This window comes from Petaurus breviceps, unplaced genomic scaffold, assembly GCF_028583685.1.
Source record: "Petaurus breviceps papuanus isolate PSGF00001 unplaced genomic scaffold, PetGlider_PUasm1.0 318, whole genome shotgun sequence".
In the NCBI taxonomy this organism is placed as follows: Eukaryota; Metazoa; Chordata; class Mammalia; order Diprotodontia; family Petauridae; genus Petaurus; species Petaurus breviceps.
In genome coordinates this window covers 398,077-418,878 of record NW_027186078.1, presented here as the reverse complement: position 1 = coordinate 418,878, position 20,802 = coordinate 398,077, and the positions used below count along the sequence as shown (strand labels likewise).

Here is a 20,802-nt window from a genome sequence, read left to right as displayed (position 1 = left end):
CTCAGAGAAGAGAGAACATCTTGGAGGAGAGGGTGGTCAACCATGACAAATGCAACAGGGAAGTCAAGCAGGGAACTGAGAAAAAAACATTAGATTTGTCTTGGTAACTTTGGAGAGAGTAGCCTTCAGTTGATTTGAGGTGAGTAGCCAGATTGCAAAGAGTTGAGAAATGAATGAGAGGAGAGGAAGTGGAAACAATGGAGGAAGGTGATGGACAGGTGTAATGAAGGTTTTTCAGGGAGAATGGGGAATGTTTGTAGACAGCAAGGAAGGAGTCAGGAGGTGGAGATTAAAGATTAGAGGGAGGACCTGGAAGAGAAGGGATGATAGTGGGAATAATCTGCTGTAGAAGACAGGAGAGGAAAGGATCAAGAACAGAAATAGAGATGTTTGCAGTGGTGAGGAGAAGTGCTACTTCCTCATCGGAGACTAAAGGAGAGAGTGAGAGAAGATTGGTAAGAGGTTTTGAGATATATGAAGACAAAAAGAGAGACAAATGATCTCTATTTTCTCAGTAAAGAATAAGGTGAGATTTTTACCTCATTATAACATAAAACTCAGAGTAGGTATAGTATGGTTTGGAAATTTTTGTGGGGAGCAGGATAAAGAATAAATTAGGGTACTATAAAAATAGTAGTTATATAGGTAACATAGCAAAGCAGTATGAAATAATTCTGGAAAGGTGGGTGGGGACTAGCATAAGGATTTTGCATTTTATCATATAGAAAATTTAGAGCTACTGACAAATTTTTGGTAGGATAATGACGTGGTCATACCTGTGTTTTACAAGTACCATCGGTAAGGCAAAACAAAAACTTATGACCTGTTCTTTCTGTAAAGAATTCCAGAAGATGTCCTGATCAATGAAGTCCCCTCAACTCTATTATGTCAGGCTAGGCCAGGTTTGTGATATTTCCTGAACTCATCTATTTCCTCCTTCCGTTCAGGTGGTCTGTAATGTAATCACAAAACAATCTGACTCCTGTTTCTGTTTCCATGCATCTTTATGTAAATGCCCTACTCTATGCTGCCCCGTTCTGGTTCCTGAGTGTCTCATTTTTTATGTCCTTCAATCCCTAGCAAAGAGTAGTTACTTAATAAAAGTTTACTGGTTAAATATGCTTGAATGAGGTATTTTAATATATAAAACTGACTCACTCTCCCTCTTACTTGTCCTGTTTCATTTGAATGAGATACACCCTTCATATGTTAACCATGGGTCTCATCCAGTCAAATCTTAGTAATACCCATCAGGTCAAACTTTTTCCTACTGGGATTTCTAGTTCACCATGTTCATATTGCTTATTTAATGACTTGCTTAGGACACCTATGACCCAGGTCTTCCTTGTTAGGAGCTGACTCAATATAGCTGAGTCTAATAAAACTCAGTATTCTGCACTGTGCATGAGCATGGTGCTACACCTACAAAAAGGTTTCTATTACTGCCATGTCTGGTGTTTGTGCTGTGGTCTCCAACCTTCTCCGCCAGTCCCCTCACCCCCCACTTCATTCATTCATTCAATGATTCATATAATAAACATTTATTAAGCACCTATGTGGAGAGAACTGTGCTAGGCATTGAGATATAAAGTTTAGATAAAATATGGCCTTGCCCTCTTATGGGCTTACATTCTAGTCTGGAGATAAGCTACAAACACAGGTAACTATAATACATGATATTACATGGTAAATACGATGTGAAGTTTGTAGGGGAAGATTATTACCAACTAGGAGAAATCATGGAAGGTTTCCAAGAAAAGATGATATTTCAACTGGGCTTTAGTAGAAATTCACTCTACACCACAAAGGTACTTTTCCTAGTGCATTTATTTATACATAAAGAGAAGCATACAGAAATAACAATAAAATCAAGTTAATCAAAAAGATTTCTAAAAGAATTCTATTCAGCTCAGTCAAGGAGACTCAAAAAATTATTAAACTATCCTAGCTACTTAACATTTCCATATCATTCCCTATGATTCCCATAATTTGGAACAGTGGTTCAAAAGATATTGTATCTTTCCTCCCAGAATGCCTTTTCCCCATTTCCCTTCCAATCTGGGTTTTGGGATTGCCAGATAATCTAGACAAAATTAATTAATTCTGGCTGAACTTATAGTAACTCTAGGCCAATCAGGAAGTCACTGGCTGGTTTTCAGTTCTCCAAACATACCTTTTTATTTAGTGACTGTAGTGGAAAAGTTGGGCCTTTCCAGGCCTCTTCATGGGAATCAGGAGAACAAATTCCAATTCCAAAATCTACAAGTTATGTGGTTATGTCAAGTCAGTCTACTTCTTCGGCCGTCATCTTGGCTCCACCCCCAAGTCAGTCTACTTCTGTGCACCTCCATTTGCTCACGGCTAAAAATCCCGAAATGACTTCTACCATTAGTTCACAAAATAGATGTGGGGAAAACATATCATAAACTTAAAAGCAGGGAAAATAATAGCTAGGGTTTATATAGGGCTTTTAAGGTTTGCAAAGTGCTTTACAAACATTTCATCTAACCAGGACAATGGCCCTGGGAGGTAGGTACTATTATTATCCCCATTTTACATCTGAGGAAACTGAGGCAGACAGTGGTTAAGTGATTTGGCAGGGTCATCCAGCTACTAAGTGACTGAGGCAGGATTCAAACTCACATCTTGACTCCAAGACCAGTATTCTATCTACTATACCATCCAACTGCCCTTAAGACTTTACAATGACCCCCTTTTTTTTTAACATGTTAGGGGGAAAAGGTAAATTAAAAAAAAAAAGAATGAAGTTCTGGAGATGGGGGTCTCAGGAAAAAATAGCTCACCTGGGGCCCGACTGGCAGGAGCTCTGCTGCCATCGCCTGGTCTCCTGGGTTCCCCTCTGGGAGTCAGGGAGGAACCTGGTGAGTAGCCAGAGCTGGGAAAAGAGAAAGGCATATGTGGAAGACCAATCCTGGCTTGTGGTTCCCTGTCAATGTCACTCTGGAATTCCCCAGTTCTCAAGGATAGTCCCCTATATCCTCCCCTCATCATCGTGATGAGCACTGAATGTGTCCGTGAATGGCTGTTAGCTGCTGTTGACTGTACATAATGTATCAGAAACCCCATTCAAATCTTATCTCTTCCAGCAAACCCTGCTCTGTTAAGTATATCCAGCAAACTCTTAGCAGTCACAGAAATATAAAAGGCTTACCCGTCCCCTCTGAAAGACTTTTGATACAACTAATTGTATCTTTTTCTTTTTCGCCTTTAACCTTTCAAATTTTATCCCTTCTTAACTGTTCACAACTGCAACCCCACTCCTTGTCTCTTTTTAAGGCTTGGCTGCTTCAAGAAGACTCCCCCTGGCTCATCTCTGCTCATAGTGACAGCTCCCTGAGCACTCTGCATACACTTTGGGATACATGTTTATTGTTTGGTTCTAACAAAGCTCAGGCCCACTCCTCCAACAAAGTGTCTCCCTAAATTGTGCTAAGATTATGATTACTTGTTAGATACAAAAGATAACTTGCTCAAAGATCTTCCAATTAGTATTATCAACTGAGGCAACAAACAGGGATACATTTATGCGCTGGTTTTCATCACTGTTAAGTAGTATATTCCAAGCCAGGATTCATTTAGAATGGGAAATCTTTGTACGTGTTAAGGTCTTTCATGTATTTCTGTTTACAAATGACATTGCACTAATTACCTAAGTCCTATTTCGTCATTGGGTCTTCTCAATGAGATACACAGCAGCTGAGAAAAGATCGACTGACCTATCTAGATAGGAAAAACTAAAGGGATAATAAATCTATATTGGTCAGATTACGATATTTAGATGGATGAACAGTCTGGTAGTACATATATCTAGGTACTTCAGAAGGACAACAAGGTTAGGAGATTGTGTAGCACACAATGATCTCAAGATATTTTGTGGCACAAAACGTCATCAAAAAAAAATTCTTTTGAAGACAGGTATAGTGACCAGAGTCAAGAAGACCTGGATTCAAGTTCTGCTTCTGATGAATCCTGTATGACACTGGATATATTAATTAACCTCTCAGTGTCCCCAGGCAGTTCTCTAAGCCTGTCAAGTGCAGAGCAACTGCCAATTTATATGTCACAGACCCAGTCTAAAATCTTTCAATGACCCTGTAAGGCTGCATACCATACAATAACAGTCTCTAAGGAATCAAAATTATGAGTGACCCAAAGGACAATGGTGCACATAAGGGGGGGCTGTAGCATATTGTCAAGGGTGATATCCTTGTGAGAAGTGGCCAAACAGTACTGTCCATAAAATGTATGATCAAAAAGGGGAGAGAGCAGTTATATAGAACAGCCTGAGGGCTGTGCTTAAACCCACAGAGTGTTTAAAAACCTCAAGGAAGGGGTGGCTAGAGCACCGGCCCTGGAGTCAGGAGGACCTGAGTTCAAATTTGACCTCAGACACAACACTAGCCATGTGACCTTGGGCAAGTCACTTAACTCCAATTGCTCTGCCCTTCCCCCCTCCAAAAAGCAAAAAGACAAAAAAACAAAAAACAAACCTCAAGGAAGGCCTTCAGCACACTTGACTGGTTCTAGGGAGGACTTTAGTCATGCCACAGGACAGGCTGGGATCTGAACCAAAAAAAAAAGGAGCACCTGCAGACCATGGAGCCACTAAAATACACAGGACCACCCCACCTCCCCTGCCACACACACACATTCCCTGCTCTAATCCCTTCTTCCAATCCCTGGAAAGAAGGGCCCACATGTCCTTCCTCTGAGCCCTTCTATAAAGCCCTAGTACAAGCTGGACACAGAGAAAACTCAGTCAACATCTGTAGACAGGGGCTTTTAGCTCCAACTTTGGCTGTAGGCAATAAGAGCGAGTCATGGAATAGCGTTTGTAAATCAAAGATTAAAATCACCAAAGAAAAGTGAACTTTCTGCAGACTTGTTTAGCAAGACAGGCAAAAATGGATCTGCATTTTCAGAGCAACTTTTTGGGGCAGAGGGAAGAAGAAAGTTCATATGTTTTCTAAATTCCTTGAAATATGCAGAGCTGCTTTAAAATCTGTATTGAAATTGAGTGGGAAAATCAGTCACCTCACTGATAGGTATTACCTGAATTCCTCAGAGAACAGAAATTGTATCAATGGGAATCTGACATAAGGAGACCTAGCACACACACACAAAACATAAATGCATAGACACATATAACACATAGAACAGAAACATGAGTTTAATTTCTCATCAATTATTTAAGACTGACTTCAAATTCCTCTTTTCACATTTTAACTGGTTGAATCTAAGCAGAAAAAGGATTCTATTCTACTCCACAGTCCTTTGCATAATCAGATCACTACTGTGATGATCCAAAAAGTAGCACCTTCAAGTTCTGAGGGATGAGAAATGTTTTAAAAAGTGACATGGGGCTCAAGGGAGAATTTAATTGTAATTCTATCTCCTCAGTCTAAACTTGATGGACTTAAGCTCTTACTGTAATCCTTCCACAGGGACAACAGAGGGAAGTGGAAAGAGCCCGTCACCAAGAATCAGGATAGCTGAACTCTACTCCTGACTTCCACTAACTCTGAGTCTGTACGCACAGCACTTTCTCTAAGCCTCAGTTTCTTCGATCTTTTAAATGGGGCCAATCGTCCCTTCCCTCAAAGACCTGTTGTAAAGCTCAACAGAAAATGGATGGAAAGGCACAGAGTGCAGTTTACACACATGACATGTTATCATTAATGGAAAAACCTGTATTTTTAGTTCTGGCTAATTACTTTAGTTGTTGTACCATCATTTCACATGAAGCTTGGATGGTTCTCATATATTCACCACCATATTTCTCACACATAAAGGCACCTGAAGCTCAAGACTGGGAGAAAGGAACTAAATCATAAGGTTCTGCCAAGAGTGTAGAAACATTGTCTGAACCCCTTCTTCTGGCCAAATACCTAGTACAGGGCCCTCCATCCCTACACACACAGCAAGCAAAATGTTAAGAGTTGGAACTGGTAGAAGATTATTTGGCATAAACCCTTCAATTTAAATGAGGAAATAGATCAAGCTAAGCAAACATCTAGTAACATCCCTGTGCCTCTAAAAGCAGCCTTTGCTAAACCACAGGTCAGCCAATACAGAATCACACACTGAAGACAAGGCAGACCTGCACAGTAGCACTACAAAGATTTGACTCCAAAAACATAAGCTTAAAGGACCTTTGGGTGCTCCTAAATGAGTCCTAATAGCTAAGACAGTCAGAAAATTTGTTTGACCTACATGCCATGAAATACAGCAACTGTAAAAGGAAGGTGTGCAGCTATGATAGGACAGGTTTGAATATGCTTGGTGCAATGATTCTGTCTCTGGGTGAGTTTGTGTGAGTGTGGGAATGTAAGTGCCTGTGTGACATGCACAAATGTGCCTGTGCCTATGTGTATCTACACACAACTATATATACATGTGTCAATCCTCTACCCATCCACGCAAAAGTGTATCTATCTTGTCCTGGAACCCCTTTTGCCACTGTCAAAAATACCCTAAAACCTCAAGCTCCAACCCACCCTTCTAAGGGTTCTTTCTGGCTTGTAGGAACACTTAGGGGAGGGAGGGATGAAAGAATGGAAGAGGGATGGAACTTCATGGAAGGAGAGAGGAGAGGTTGAGGACACCTGAAGAGGGGTGGGGAAGTGAAGCAGTGCAAAAGAGGGTTAGGCAGAGTCTAGGAGAGTAAGAGGGGGGGAAGAAAGGGAATTGGTAGAGGGAAGAGAAGCTATGGAAGTTGGGAAAAGACAGGACTGTAGGGGAGAGGATCCCATGCAGAGAAGAAAACTGGCAGTGGTGGAGGGAGAAAACAGAACTGGAGAGTGCTAGCAGGGGCACAGGGAAGAAAAGGGGGCTAGAAAGGAGACCCAGTTCAGGGCAGGGGAAGAAAGGGCTGGCTGGTAGGGGTGTGAGAGTGAAGGGGACCTCATGCAGACTAGGAGGCAAATTGGGAGAAGACTGCAGGAAAGGGAACTGACAGGTCTCAGAGCAGATGCCTGGCCTGGCAAAAGAAGAGGGAGAAAGGGACTGGATCTGTGGAGATCTGGGGGGTTTAGGGGGAGAACATGCTTGGCACAGTGATGGGGGAGAAGGGGAGCTGGGGGGAGGGGAGAGGAGAAAAGGGCACAGTTGAGGAGGGGACCCCCTGCACTGGAGAGGACTGGTGGTGCCTCAGAGAGAGGGTATACCTGGAGGCATAAGGAGGGGGACCTTTGTGCAGGAGAGGTAAGTCCGAGAAGGGAAGAGGAAGCTGCAAGGGAAAGGAGAGAATCCATGAAGGGGTGGGGCAAAGAGAGGGGATAAGAGGACCTAGTGCAGGAGAGGGTGCTGGAGAAGTAAGAGGAGCAGTGCAGAGGAGAGAACTAGTTGGCTAAGGGGGTGGTAAAAGGGGTTGGAAGGGGACCCTGTAAAAAAGAGACTAGTGAAAGGAGTAAGGAGGAGAGGGGACGCTTGGCAACGGCAAGAGTGGAGATCAATACAGAAAGGAGGTGTGTGAAGGGGAGAAGTGGAAGTTAGGAGGGGAGGGTACCTAGGAAGGGATGGGTTAAAGAAGGGGAGAGAAGAGGACTGGAAAGTAGGAGACCCTCTCAAGGGGAGGGAACTTGTGGCCATCGGAGGAAAGGGGGGCCTGGAGGGGAGGAGAAAGGTGTGAATGAGATTGGAGGGAAGCCCTGCAGGGGAGTGGACTCCAGGGAGAGAGAGGAGGGAGCCCTGCAGGGGAGGTGCCAAGAAGAGGGGACCCCGTGTAGGGGGTGAGAGCCAGCGGGGAAAAGAGGCTGGAGGGCACCTTGGGCAGGGAAGGGGGCAGAGGGGGCCGATGGGGAAAAGATGGGGGCCCTATGGGCAAAGGAAGGGGCTGGGAGTAATAAGGGCTTTAGAGCAGGGAAGAGAGTCAGTGGGGGCCGGAAGGGAGGAGCCTAGGCAGAGGGGGCTAGAGGGAGAGAGAAGGGGGAAACCCTAGCAGCTAAGGAAACAGAGGGTGTCGGGTCGGGGGGCACTACGGGTAGGGAGGGGCTGGCGGGGACGAGAAGGGGGACCCCCCCCCAAGCAGGGGGAGGGAGTAGAGGAGGGGGATGACTTTGATGAGAGAAGACTCCGAGGACAAGAGAGAGGGGGGACCCAGGATAGGGGAGAAAAGGGAGGACCCTAAATAGGGGAGGGGACCAGTAGGGGGGAAGTGGGCCGACGGGGACGAGAGAAGAGCCCGGACGGGAGAGGAAGGAAGGCTCTGGGAAGGAGGGGGCTGGCAGGGGATGCGAAGCGGGGACTGCAGGCAGGGGGAGGGGGCCGATAGGGGCAAGGAGGGTCCGAAGACCCGGGAGAGAAGAGAGAAGGTGGGGGGGAGGAATAGGAGAGCCAGGACAGAAGCTGGGCGGGGGAGAAATCTAGGCAGAGGAGGGGGGGACCTGTGGGGGTGAGAAAGGGGGATGGCAGGGGCCGGCGGGAAAGAGAAGGGGAAGACCTCAGTGGGGGGTCGGCGGAGATGACCGGGGGTCCCGGGGAGGGGAGAGGGGAGAGTGGGGGGACCGGGAGCAGCGGGGACACCAGAGTGGGGAGGCAGAGAAAAAGGGATTGGAGCGGACGGCGCAGGCAGGGGAGGGGACCCCGGGCCCTCCCCGACTCTACCCCTTACCCCTCCACGTCTGGGGTCGGCCAGGACTCACCCTCCGCTCCGGGGCCGCGCCGGAGACCGGGGCGGTGGACACAGACCGGCCCCACCGTACCCCGAACCGCCCCCACGGAGAGAGCCTGCTCTCCCGGACCGGAAGTGTCGCCCCAGATTCCCGCCCCCCTTGGGGGAGCTGCCCAATCCTAGATCGGAATGTGCCTGGGGCCGCAATAGGCTGTAGGGAGGACTCCAAGTCTCGGTGGTCCGTCCGCCCGTCCTTGACCGGGCCTGCGCAGAGCGCGGTGGGCGGGCCCTTGCTTCGACACGTGGCTAGGTGGGGGGAGTAGAGGAGGGGGTGTGAGTGCAGTTATGCTCTTTTAACGCCTTCTCTGGAGGGAGTCGTAGCGACACCTGCTGTGACGAGCGGGATCTGGAGCCGTCTCCACCGGAGGGGCCGATCCTGAGTTGCGGGCCAGAGGCTGGGGGCTCCAGAGACCACAATTAAAGGCCCTCGGTAATACCTGTTTATTCAGCCGGGAAACATTTAAGTACCTACTGTGTGCAGACCTCTTTCCTGAGCACCTTGACGGACCAAGGTCGGCCTTGCAAGAAGAGCCCGGAGATGATCACCTTAGACAGGTGTCATGCCCGGTATTGCATGACAGATGCCTTAGAGATGCACCACTGAGTTATGTTAGCCAACTAGCATTTATTAAGCGTGCCCCTACCATGTGCCAGGCACTGTGCTAAGCTCTAGGGATACAAAAAAAACCAATTCTTTTCCTTTAAGCTCGCAATATAATGGGATGGGGGAGAGAACATGCAAACAACTGTGTACCAAATACTGACAGCATGGGGGGGGCGGGCGGGCGGGAAATTCAGAAGGAAAATATTAAGATTAAGAACTGGGCAAGGTATCTTAGCCAGGAAAGCCAGGTAGCCGGATTGATGAGGAAAAAAGCATTCCAGGCTTGGGGGAAAGCCAGTGAAGCAGCTTGGCTCGTGTCACTGAATCGACGGGGTGGGGGGTGAGGTGCTGCAAAATGTAAGAAGGCTGGAAAGGCAAGAAGAGACAAGTCATGAAGGGCATTGAAAGCCAAACAGGAGATTTTATTTTTGACCCTGAAAGTGATGTGAGCCACTGGAGTTGATTGAGTAAGAGGGTGATGTGATCAGAAGGAGAAGAGAACCGGAATGTTTCTTGAAGGAGTCGTTTTTGGATCAATTTGTGAGGTCAGAAGGGGAATGGAACCAGAAGGCTTCCAGGATACATTTTAATCAATCCATAGGCACTTAATAAGCTGGTTCAGTCAGTTTGTGCCAGGCACTCTGCCCTGAGCGAGGGACATAAGGAAATGAAAGTCTCTGTTCTTAAGGAGCATAAATTAAAATGACTTCCTATCTCAGATGGTGTTTCCTTTTTAATAAATTTCCAAATTATTCATATTTGGGAGTCATCATGTATGCACCTAGTTTTTTGTATCTGTTAGACTTAAGCTCCTTGAGAGCAGGGGTTTGTGGAGTTTTTTTTTTTTTTTTTGCTTTAATTTGCATTCCTAGAGTTTAGCCTAGTGTCTATCACATAGTAGTTGCTTAATGAATGCTTATTGAATGACTGGCTGATCCAGCAGGTGAGACTATATATACATATATAAGTACATACAAAATATACACAAACTAAGTCCAGAATTATTTTGGTGGGGAGGCACTAGTAGCTGGGGGAATTGGGCAGGACCTCAGGTAGAGGGTGGCCTGTGAGCTGAGATCTGACGGAAACCAGGGATTCTAAGAGAGGAGAAAGAAGTAAGTACATCCTAGGCTCAGAATACTGCCTGTGTGGAGGCACAAGTGCAGGATCATCTTGTGTGAGAGGAACACCAAAAGGCCAGTTTGGCTGGACCAAAGATTTACGAAGGGGAATAATGTATTTAAGGGGGGCCTGGCCAGTGGGGCCAAATAAGCCCCCATTACATGTATAATAAACCTGGGAAATTCAGTTGGTTTTTAAGGACAATAGCAAAAACAAACTGATATATGCAGATGAAGAAACTAGCTCAGAGTTTAAGTGGCTTTGCACATGATCAGACAGGTAATAAATAATATGATTTGAATCTGGTCTCCTAATTCTCAAATCCAGCATCTGTAATTTATCAGAGATGGATGAAGGGTATTCTAGGCATGAGGAATGTCATAAACAAAAAAAGGAGGCTGAAGTGTGTAGTAGTAGGCTAGCAAGGGGATGGATAACCAGTTGGGCTAAGCCAAAGAGTTTGCAATGAGATATGATTAGAAAGTTTGGGTGGAATCTTACTGTGAGCCCTTAAAAGCTAGGCTAAGAGTTACAGAATCAGATTCTAAGAGTTAGAGGGGACCTCAGAGACCAAGTAGCCCAGTCTCTATCTGAATAATAACTTTTATAACATTAATGAATGAATGAGAAAGCATTTTGTTAAGCACTTACTATGTGCCGGGCATTGTGCTAAACACTGGAGATACCAGTATGAAGGACAGTATTCATCCACGAGGAGATAAGTAGGAAAATGTGAAAGCTGATAGTGAGATGGCATGAATGGAGGGCTGGAAGGCAGATGGTGAGATGGCACAGGTGAAGGGCCAGATAAGATGTAAAGGTCTGGGGGTCTGGGACCACTAAGATTCAGGGGGCTTAGTGGGAGAGTTTACAGTCAGTCAAGACAGCTGGGTCCCAGGAAGGGCTCAAAAAATATTCTTCCGGCCTCTGCTTTAAGACTTCCGATGAAGAAGTACCTACTACTTTGCAAGTCAACCTATTCCACAGAAGACAACAGAAAAAGAAACAGAGTCACGAAGGCAAAAGAAGAGATGCCCACCATGCCCCAGTCTGCAACACTATGAAGTGGACTGAACCCTGGGTGAGGCAGGGGTGTGGGGCCAGCAGAGAAGAAAGCAGCTTGGACACTCAGACCCTGTGGATCAGTGCTGTGTATCCTGTCAGGCCAAGCAAGAGTGGAAGAGAACTAGGCCAGGCAGAGCCGGGGAGAATATAAGTAGCAGCTTATTAGTTAGTTTTCCATTTTCCTCTATCAATGAAGAGAGGGAGGAGGAAGGGCAGCAAAAACAAAAGCACAAAAATCAAAATGAGATTGTCCCAAATGGAACTCGGATCCAGTGCACCCATGGCTGCAGCTGTAAACACTTACCTAACATACCTTCCTGGAGTGACTTGTACCTCTCCCTTCTAGAATGTGGAGGCAGCAGTTTAGAACAGCACCAATCCCCTCCCCCCATACTTAAATATAGGAAGGAGAGAGCCAGTTTAGAATTGGGTTCCAGGACCATAGACTGTTCTTGTTCACCTTGCTTTTCATTCCAAATAATGCCTTTTGCTTTGAGTTAATATGTTTTCTGGCTGGCCTGTCAAACATTTACTATGTGCCAGGCCGTGTACTAGGCAATGGGGAAAGAAAGAGAGGCAAAAACACCTTTAAAGAGTTCGCATCCTAATGAGGGAGACAACATGCAAACAACCATGTATATACAAAATATATACAGTATAAATGGAAGGCACTCTCAGAGAGAAGGCACTGGCAGTTGGGGAAGGGGAGGGACCAAGAAAAACCTCCTTCAGAAGGTGAGATTTGAGCTGTCTTGAAATGGGCAGATATCTCTGGGGGAGAAACTGTGATTTTTGTCCCAGTTGAACACTACATCTTCCTGAATATTTTATGAATACTGAACCAAAGTATGCCTTGAACCTGAGAGAGCTTTAAAGAAGACACCAGCTACAAGTATATGCAAGAAAATCTGGGAGAAGGAAAGAACACTAATAACTAGGGAGGAGAAGAAAAGGTTTCTCTTAGGAGGCAAGGGAGTACATTCCAGGCATGAGGGGCAGCCTGTGCAAAGGTGGGAGATGGAATGTGAAATCAGGATAACAGTTAGCTAGCCAATTTGGCAAGAATGTAGAGTACACAAAAGGGAGTAATACAAAGTAAATCCAGAAAGGTAGGAGCCAATTGTGGAGGACATTAAATGCCAACCTAGAGAGTTTGTATTTGATCCTAGAGGCAATGAGGAGTTGATAAAAATTTTGACCAGAGATGTGATATGGTTAGACCTATGTCTTTGCAGCTATATGAGGATGGATTGGGTAGGGGAGAAACTGGAAAAGGGGAGCCTAATTAGGAAATTATTGCAATAGTCCAAGAGGTTCTGAGGGCATGGCTGGTAAGAATGGCCAGGTGAAGTGAGAGGAGACAGAAAATAGGGATGTTGTAGAGGTAGAATTGTAGATTGGGGGATGAAGGAGAAGGGACAAATTATGGATGACCATCAATTTGTGAACTGGGGTGACTGAAACTATGGCAATGCCCTCAAAGGAAACAGGAAAGCTTGGAGGAAAGACAGGCTTAGATAGGAAGCATAATAAGAGTTCTATTTTGGATATGTTGAATTGGAGACATCAATCCAGGTGCAGATGTCCAGCAAGCAGTTGAAGATATGGGATTGGAAACTGGGAGTTATTAAGAATGGATATATAGATTTGGGAGTTATCATCTGCATGTGGATGACAGTTGAACCCATGGGGGATGATGAGATGAGATGATAAAGGTGGGGGAGAGAGGGAGAGAGAGAGTCTTTAAATTTCGGAGAGAGAGAGAGAGAGAGAGAGAGAGAGAGAGTGGGTACGGCCAGGATGGAACCTTGGGAGAGTGCTAATCTTAATGGAGAGGTCAGACAGGAGAATGACATGATGACATGATAGCCAAAGGAAAGAGAGAATATTCAGGAGGATGATGTGGTCAACTGGGACAAATACTTCAGATACTTGAAATAGTTATCATTTACTCCTCTAAGTCTTCTCTTCTTCAGGGTAAACTTCTTGTATCTCCAGTATTCTCACCATCTCGGCCACTTTCTTCTGGATATGCTCCAATTTGTCAATGTCTTTCCTAAAACATGGTACTGAGAATTGCATACAGGACTCCACATGTTGCCAGACTCTATGAAAGAGTAAAGTGAAACTATTACCTCACTCAGTCTGAAACCAGGGTTTTTTCTTTTTTTTTTTAACCTATCCCATTCTTTATTGATACTCTTTGTTTTTGTATCATATTCATTTCCAACTATATCTTTACCCTCTCTTCCAACCTAGTAAGCTGATCCTTTTAACGAAATTTAAAGAGGGGGAAAAAGTTTAGCAAAACTAATCAGCTCATCACTCATGTTAGATAGTATATGCAATATGTCACATCCATAACCTCTCACCTTGCTGAAAATGATGGTCTTTAGGCTTCCAATAGCCTATAAAAAATATAAGAAGATACAAGACTGACCAAAGCTGACAAAATATGGTAAGACAAAGTTGACTTGCAAAGTCCAAATAAAACTCTGTCACAGAAAGAAAAAAGGGCAGAAACCAGAAATTCAGAAGTTATGAAAACACCACTTAATAGTTATAGTCATTATTACTCATACCTGTGGAGGAATGTGCTCACTGACAGCACAAACCTTTGTGCTTGTTCCGAGCTTTTTTGAGTTTGGTATAAAGAGAGAGTGCATTTTTTTCAACTCTTCTCAGTCGAAGGAATTATACAGTGTTCAGTATCTTTTTTTTGTTCTTCCCATTTACATTTAAACATTTTATTAAAATATTTTGCTTTATATCACCTTAGTTTATACATGTATACATATAAATGTATATGTGTATGTGTGTATATACCCTTTCCTTCCCTAAACACAGGGAAAATAATTTTTTTAGGGGCAGTTAAGTTGGCACAGTGAATACAGCACCAGCGCTGGAGTTGGAAGGACCTGAGCTCAAATCTAGTCTCAGACACTTGACACACTTACTTGGGAAAGTCACTTAACCCCAATTGCTTTGCCTTCCCCCCTCCAAGAAAAAAAAAGAATTTTTTAAAAGTGGGGGGGGGAGGAGTGAAGCAGTTCAGTAAAACTAACCAACACATCAACTAAGTCTGACAGTACATGCAATGTTCCAGGCCAGTTTCCTACCTCTGCAAAGAAGGGAGGAAAGCACATTTACTCTTCTCTTCTGTCAGGTCGGGCTTACAGTGTTCATTTTCATTATTTCTTATTCTTTTTACACTGTCGATGTCATTGTGTATGCCATTCTCCTACTTTTGCTTAACTCACTTTGTATCAGTCTGTATGGTTTCCCAAGCTTTTCTGATTCTTCATGTGCATTGCTTCTTATGCCCTAGTATCATTTCATTGCATTTACAGACCACAATTTTTTAAACCATTCCTAAACTGATGAATACTTCCTTGTTTCTCATTCTTTGCTACAACAAAAAGTGGTACTACAAATATTTTGTTGTATATGAATCTGTTTTTCTGTCTTTGACATCTTTGGAGTATATGTTTAGGAGCAAGAGCATTTTAATAATTTTATTAGCATATTATGCCTCTCTTAATGCAAACCAGGATAGTATTAGCTTTTATGGCTACTTTCATAATGTTCAGAGGCAGTTTTTTCTAACTTTGTACAGTGGAAATAGTGGACTCTATAGTGTTGGTCAGAATCAGAGAATCACATAATTTGAAAGCTGGAAAGGATGTCAATGGCTGCCTGATTCATTCCATAATCAAAAAGAGTCTCCACTAAAATACCTTAAGAAGTGGTCATTCAATGCCTTTGCATTCTTCTATGTCTTGAAAGCTCTCCTTCCTCATTTCTGCCCCTTAAAAGTTCTGGCTTCTTTTAAGTTTCAACTCAAATCCCATCTACAGGATGGCTGTCCTGGTCCTCCCAGTTGCTGACATCTTCCTAAGATTATATTCTATCTATACCATTAACATTTTGTATGTGCCTATTTACAGGGTACATGTAAATGTGTCTCCCTTTAGAATGTGAGCTCCTTGAGGGTAGAGACTATTGTTCTTTTTTTAAACTTTCTTGGTCTCTGATGCACTTAGTACTGACACACTGGCACAAAGTAAGTGCTAATAAATTATTTTTGTTTGATGGGTTGATTACTTAGCCTCAGCTTGAAGACCTCCCAGGAGGGGGAAACCCACCACTTGAGGCAGCCCCTTCCATTTTTGGACAGATCATCATTAGGATGTTCACATGTAAATTTGCCCTTTTGCAGCTTCTACCCATCACCCTTAGTTCTTCCCTCTGGTGCCAAGCAGAACAGATCTTACCATTCCTCTATAGGATAGCCCTTCAGATACTTGAAAACAGCAAATATGTCTCTTCTGAGTCTTCTTTTCTCCAAATTAAATATCCTCAACCTTCAACAAATCTTCATATGATATGGGTTCAAGGCCAGCCTGGATGTTCTTCTCTGGACGTTCTCCAGCTTCTCAATGTCCTTAAACTATGGCATGAACATGATATTCCAGATGAAGTCTAATCAGAACATGGGATAACTCCTGATTCCTGAAAGCTGTTTCTTTTTTTGTTAAAGCAATTGGGGTTAAGTAACTTGCTCAAGGTTACACGGCCAGGTGTTTCTGGGTGGGTGCTAATAAAGCTGTTTCTCTTAATGTAGCCCTACTCTGCATTAATTTTTATGGCTGCCATATCTCACTGCTGATTCATATTGAGTATGCAACATATTTGAGATCTCCACATCTTTCAAAACTGCTCACTTAGAACTTTCCCCATCTTGTACTTGTGAAATTGATTTTTTTCTAACTTTGTATCCAACTTTAACATTTATCTCCACTGAATTAAACCTAATTAGATTCAGTCTTATTAGCCATTTTTATCCTGTCCTTTTCCAGTTCAAGGATCATTCTTTTTGGCAGAGAACAGAAGCAAATGTTAACTGAGTGTCTCTGCCTTTGCATTTTTGTCAGCTATTATTTTCCTAATTACCTTAGCAACAGTTCTGGCCTTTCTTTGGTTTTCTTCTCCCATAACATGGCCTTTAAAAATTCCAAACTCTTTTTGTTCCCTCTAACTTTGTTTGAGAAATTTGGAATTCTGAGTTTTAGTATTTCTGACACTTTTAAAAAAAATTTCTGACACTTCTTATAGGACTGTGCCAAACTTTTGAATCCATCCTGTTACCTGTCCTTCTGCTTTCCATTTATTCTTTTAATTAATCTTTATTAGCAAGAATTAGATCCAGAAAAGAATCTCTCCTTGTTGGTTCTTCTGCCTTTTTAATATGAAATTATCATTAAGGCAAGTCAAGAAGTTGTTAGCTGCTATTTTTGACAAAGGAAATGTCTGGTTAAGTGAAGTCCTCTATCATTACTATATCACACCTCTGTGACAGTCTTGTCTATTTTCCACACTCATTTATTTCCTCCTTCTTTCCAAGTGTTCTATAGTATACTTTGAACACAAAATTCTCTTCAGTGATCTTTAATCAAGTGTTTTCCTCTATGCTTCTCTCCTGATTCCTAGATATTAACTCACCCTGCTTCTTACCTATTCTGTTTCTTTTGAATAAGATGTGCTCATCCACAGCCATGGTCCAGTCATGGATTTCATCCCCCCACATCTTAGCAATAATACCTATGAGATATCAGATTTGCTTCCTTACATTAGAACCTCTAGTTCATCTGCTTGTTGTCTACACTTTGCACACTTATGTATGCATATCAGAAAGTCTAAAGCTCATCCCTGGCAATCAAGCATATAGATTTAGGTTTGGGAATCATCTGTATAGAGGTAGTAGTTGAAACCATGGGAGATAATAAGATTGCCAAAGGCGAGAATCTGCAAGGGTGGGGAACCTGTGTACCCAAGGCCACATGTGGCCCTCTAGGTCTTCAATTACAGGCCTGTTGACCGAATCCAAACTTAACAGAAAATATCCCCTTAATAAAAGGATTTGTTCTGTAAAATTTGGACTCAGTCAAAAGGCTGCACTTGAGGACCTAGAAGGCCACAGGTTCCCCACCACTGGTCTACAGAGAGCACATAACACCCAAGACAGACCCTAGGGCAGCACACACATTAAAGTTTAGGGAAAAGATGAAGAGCTAGAAGAAAAAACTGAGAAAGGGAGTGGATAAGAGGTAGGAACATCAGTTTTCTAGTTGGAAGAAAGAGACCTTAGCAATCATCTAATCTAACTCCCTTATTTTACAGATGAGGAGATTGAGGCCCAGAGGGCCTCAGTTTACACAAGTATAAAATGCAGCAGATCTGAGATTGAGACTTGTGTCCTCTGACTCCAAATCCAATGTTTTTTCTACTATACTCTGGAGATGCCAGTAGAGTATAGTTTCTTAAAAATTTGGAGAGGGTTAAGCATCCAGTAGGAGGGAATGGCCAAGAATCAAAAGCCGCAGAGGAGTAAATAGGGTGAAGACTGAGAAAAAGCCATTGGATTTGGTGATTAGGAGGACACCTTTGAGAGAGCTGTTTCATTAGCATGGTGGGATGGAAACTTGATTGCAAGGGAGTGGTTGAGGAGAGAGTAGGTGGTGATGAAATTGAAGAATTGGGTATAGATGACTTTTTCCAAGATGTTTGGCAGTGAAGGGAAGGAGAGAGATGGGATAGAGCTGAATGGATTAGAAAGATTAGGCACAGACTAGAACTGAGGAGCCCTAAAGCTATCTGATCTGATTATCCCACTTCATGTCTGATCTTTATTCTTCTAACGTTTCCATGTCCTTATCCACCCTCCCCTATGAATGGGAAGGCTAGTCAATCAAGTGATCAACAAGCATTTAATAAATATCTATTACTTGGTAGGCACCTTGCATTAAGGTTACAAAAACAAAAAGTCCTAGCTTTCAAGGAGCTTACCTTCTATGGGGGAATCAATGTACATATAGGAGCATATTCAAAATGAAAACAGGATAGTATAATAAGGAGGGAATTGGATGGATCAAGAAGGCTTAATGCAGAATAGTGCTTGAGGTGACTTTTGAAGTAAATTATGGATTCTATGAGGCAGAGCTGAGGAAGGAGCATGTTCCAGGTATGGAGAACAACTGGTGTAAAGGCCTGGAGATAGGTGATAAAATACTAAGTGTAAGGAACAGCTAGGTCATCAGACTCAAATAGAAAGGAACCCTTACAGGCCACATATTGACTTATGTTATAATTTTATTTTGTTAAGTGTTTCCCAATTTCATTTTTTTTTTCTTTGCAAAGCAATTGGGTTTAAGGGACTTGCCCAGGGTCACACAACTAGTAAGTGTCAAGTGTCTGAGGCCAGATTTGAACTCAAATCCTCCTGACTTTAGGGCCAGTGCTCTATCCACTGCACCACCTAGTTGTCCCCCTCCCCCCCAATTACATTTTAGTCTGCTTCAGGAGAGTGTAATTTTGCTGTGATTTTGGCACTTTTGCCAACAGAGTACAAGAAGAAGCATATTGTGTGATGAGGCAGGAAGAGTAGGCTGGAACCAGGCTGTAAAAATTTTAAGTCAAACAGGAGGTTCTATTTTATATTAGGGAGTCAATAGGGAGTCATGGGAATAGGAGTTACATGCAGACCTATAGTTTAAGGAAATCACTTTAATAGTTTATTCTGGAAAGCAGTTTGGAACTACGGTCACAAAATCACTAAACTCTTCATGTTCTCTGACCCAATGATACCTCTTTAAAGAAGTCAAAGAAAGGAAAGACACTTGGACAAAAATTATGTATAGAAGCACATTTTGTTGTAAATAATTATACACAAAGTGGGTGCTCACCTGGGGAATGGCTGAACTAATTTATAGCATATGAATATAATATACTATTCTGCTTTAAGAAATGGTGAAAGTGGGGGGAGGGGCTAGGTGGTGCAGTGAATACAGCACCAGCCCTGGAGTCAGGAGGACCTTAGTTCAAATTCGGCCTCAGACACTTAACACTAGCTGTGTGACCTTAGGCAAATCACTTAACCCCAATTGCCCTGCCTTCCCCCTCCAAAAAGGAAAAAAAAAATGGTGAAAGAAATGAATTCAAAGACACTTGGGTAGATTTTGTATGAACTGGTACATACTGAAGTGAGCAGAACCAGAACAATTTATATAGTGACTACAATATTAGAAAGAAAAACTGAGACTTAAGAACTATGACCCACACAATGACTAAATATGTTCTAGAAGGCTGATAAAAGAACCATGCTTCTTGGCACTTCTTGGCACAGAGATGCCAACATTAAATAGTAGAGATCCTAAATGACTTACTTTTTTTTTTTTTGCTTTTTGTAGGGGGGAAGGTAGGGCAATTGGGGTTAAGTGAGTTGCCCAAGGTCACACGGCTAGTTTTGTGTTAAGTGTCTGAGGCCAGATTTGAACTTAAGGTCCTCCTGACTCCAGGTCTGGTGCTCTACTCACTGCGCCACCTAGCCACCCCCAGAGTTCACTTTCATGGTGTAATCAGGAACAGGTTCAGTGAAGAACAATTCTTAAAATGATTGTTTTTCACATTTGTCCCAGATTCTTACTGGCCTTACCTTTATTGGGATGATTCAGTGACATTCACTATGTAGTACTAAGAAGTTCCATACTTTGTGCTGGCTCCAGTTGCTATATATTGATTCCCATCTATCCCTATCTCACTCTCAACCTTTGGCTATTCTCTCCTACCTCAACTTATGTTATTTTGAGTATTCCTTATGTTTCTCCTTTCCTCAAAGTTTTCCTTTTTAACTCTTCTGACCCACTTCAGTATCATAATGTATCAGATGTTCATGATTCATATTTCTCCATATCTGTTCTCATTTTATTCTCCACTTAAGTTCGATGCCTTCTCCCAGGATGGAGGTGACCGAAGATTCTCAAAGGCTATACAGGTAAAATCTCTGCTGTTGTAGGGTCAAACAAATGGAAAGGCTTTGAGAATAGTCCTCATGATAAACTGCATGTCTTTAGTTTTGAGAACCAGCCAAACTAGGTTGCAAAGGCTCAGTTTGCTAAAGGGTGAGAGGCAGAGAGCAGGGGAGCCACAGTAATTCTCAAAAATCATCTACTCAAGTGTAGAGCAGTAGTGATCTGTTCTTGTGAATAAGGGGATACATACTGAAAAGAATCACAGATCCTTTAAGTATAAAAATATCCTTAAACAAACAAAAATCTCTCAAAACAAAATCCTGTAAGATTAACAAAACAAGTATTATTATCCACAGTTTACAGATTTACAAACTGAGGTCAAACAAGCACAAATAAACTTGTTGGAGATGCCACAAGTTGGTAATGGATTTGGGACCAGAATCCAGGTATCCTGAAGCCAAATCTTTAGGAATCACTAGTCACTATTTCCATAAGACCATACTTCTGAGAGT

General features: G+C 43.0%; 1 protein-coding gene across 10 annotated transcripts in view; it reads right to left on the bottom strand.

The window, feature by feature from the left end:
- The window catches only part of LOC138167869 (zinc finger protein 16-like), a 57,929-nt gene extending 49,019 nt beyond the window's left edge, over positions 1–8,910 (bottom strand). For 2 of the 10 annotated variants that reach the window (XM_069096832.1, XM_069096837.1), the window contains exons 1-3: positions 8,664–8,910; positions 4,512–4,584; positions 2,805–2,896 (exon numbers count right to left, since the gene is read on the bottom strand). In XM_069096832.1, coding sequence (XP_068952933.1) covers positions 2,805–2,837 — 33 coding nt within the window. In that variant the 5' untranslated portion in view covers positions 2,838–2,896; positions 4,512–4,584; positions 8,664–8,910. Of the gene's footprint in view, positions 1–2,173; positions 2,260–2,804; positions 2,897–4,511; positions 4,585–8,632 lie in introns of all 10 variants that reach the window. The other 8 variants (XM_069096835.1, XM_069096838.1, XM_069096831.1 and 5 more) reach the window with 6 other exon arrangements.
- Between the last annotated feature and the right edge of the window lie 11,892 nt (positions 8,911–20,802).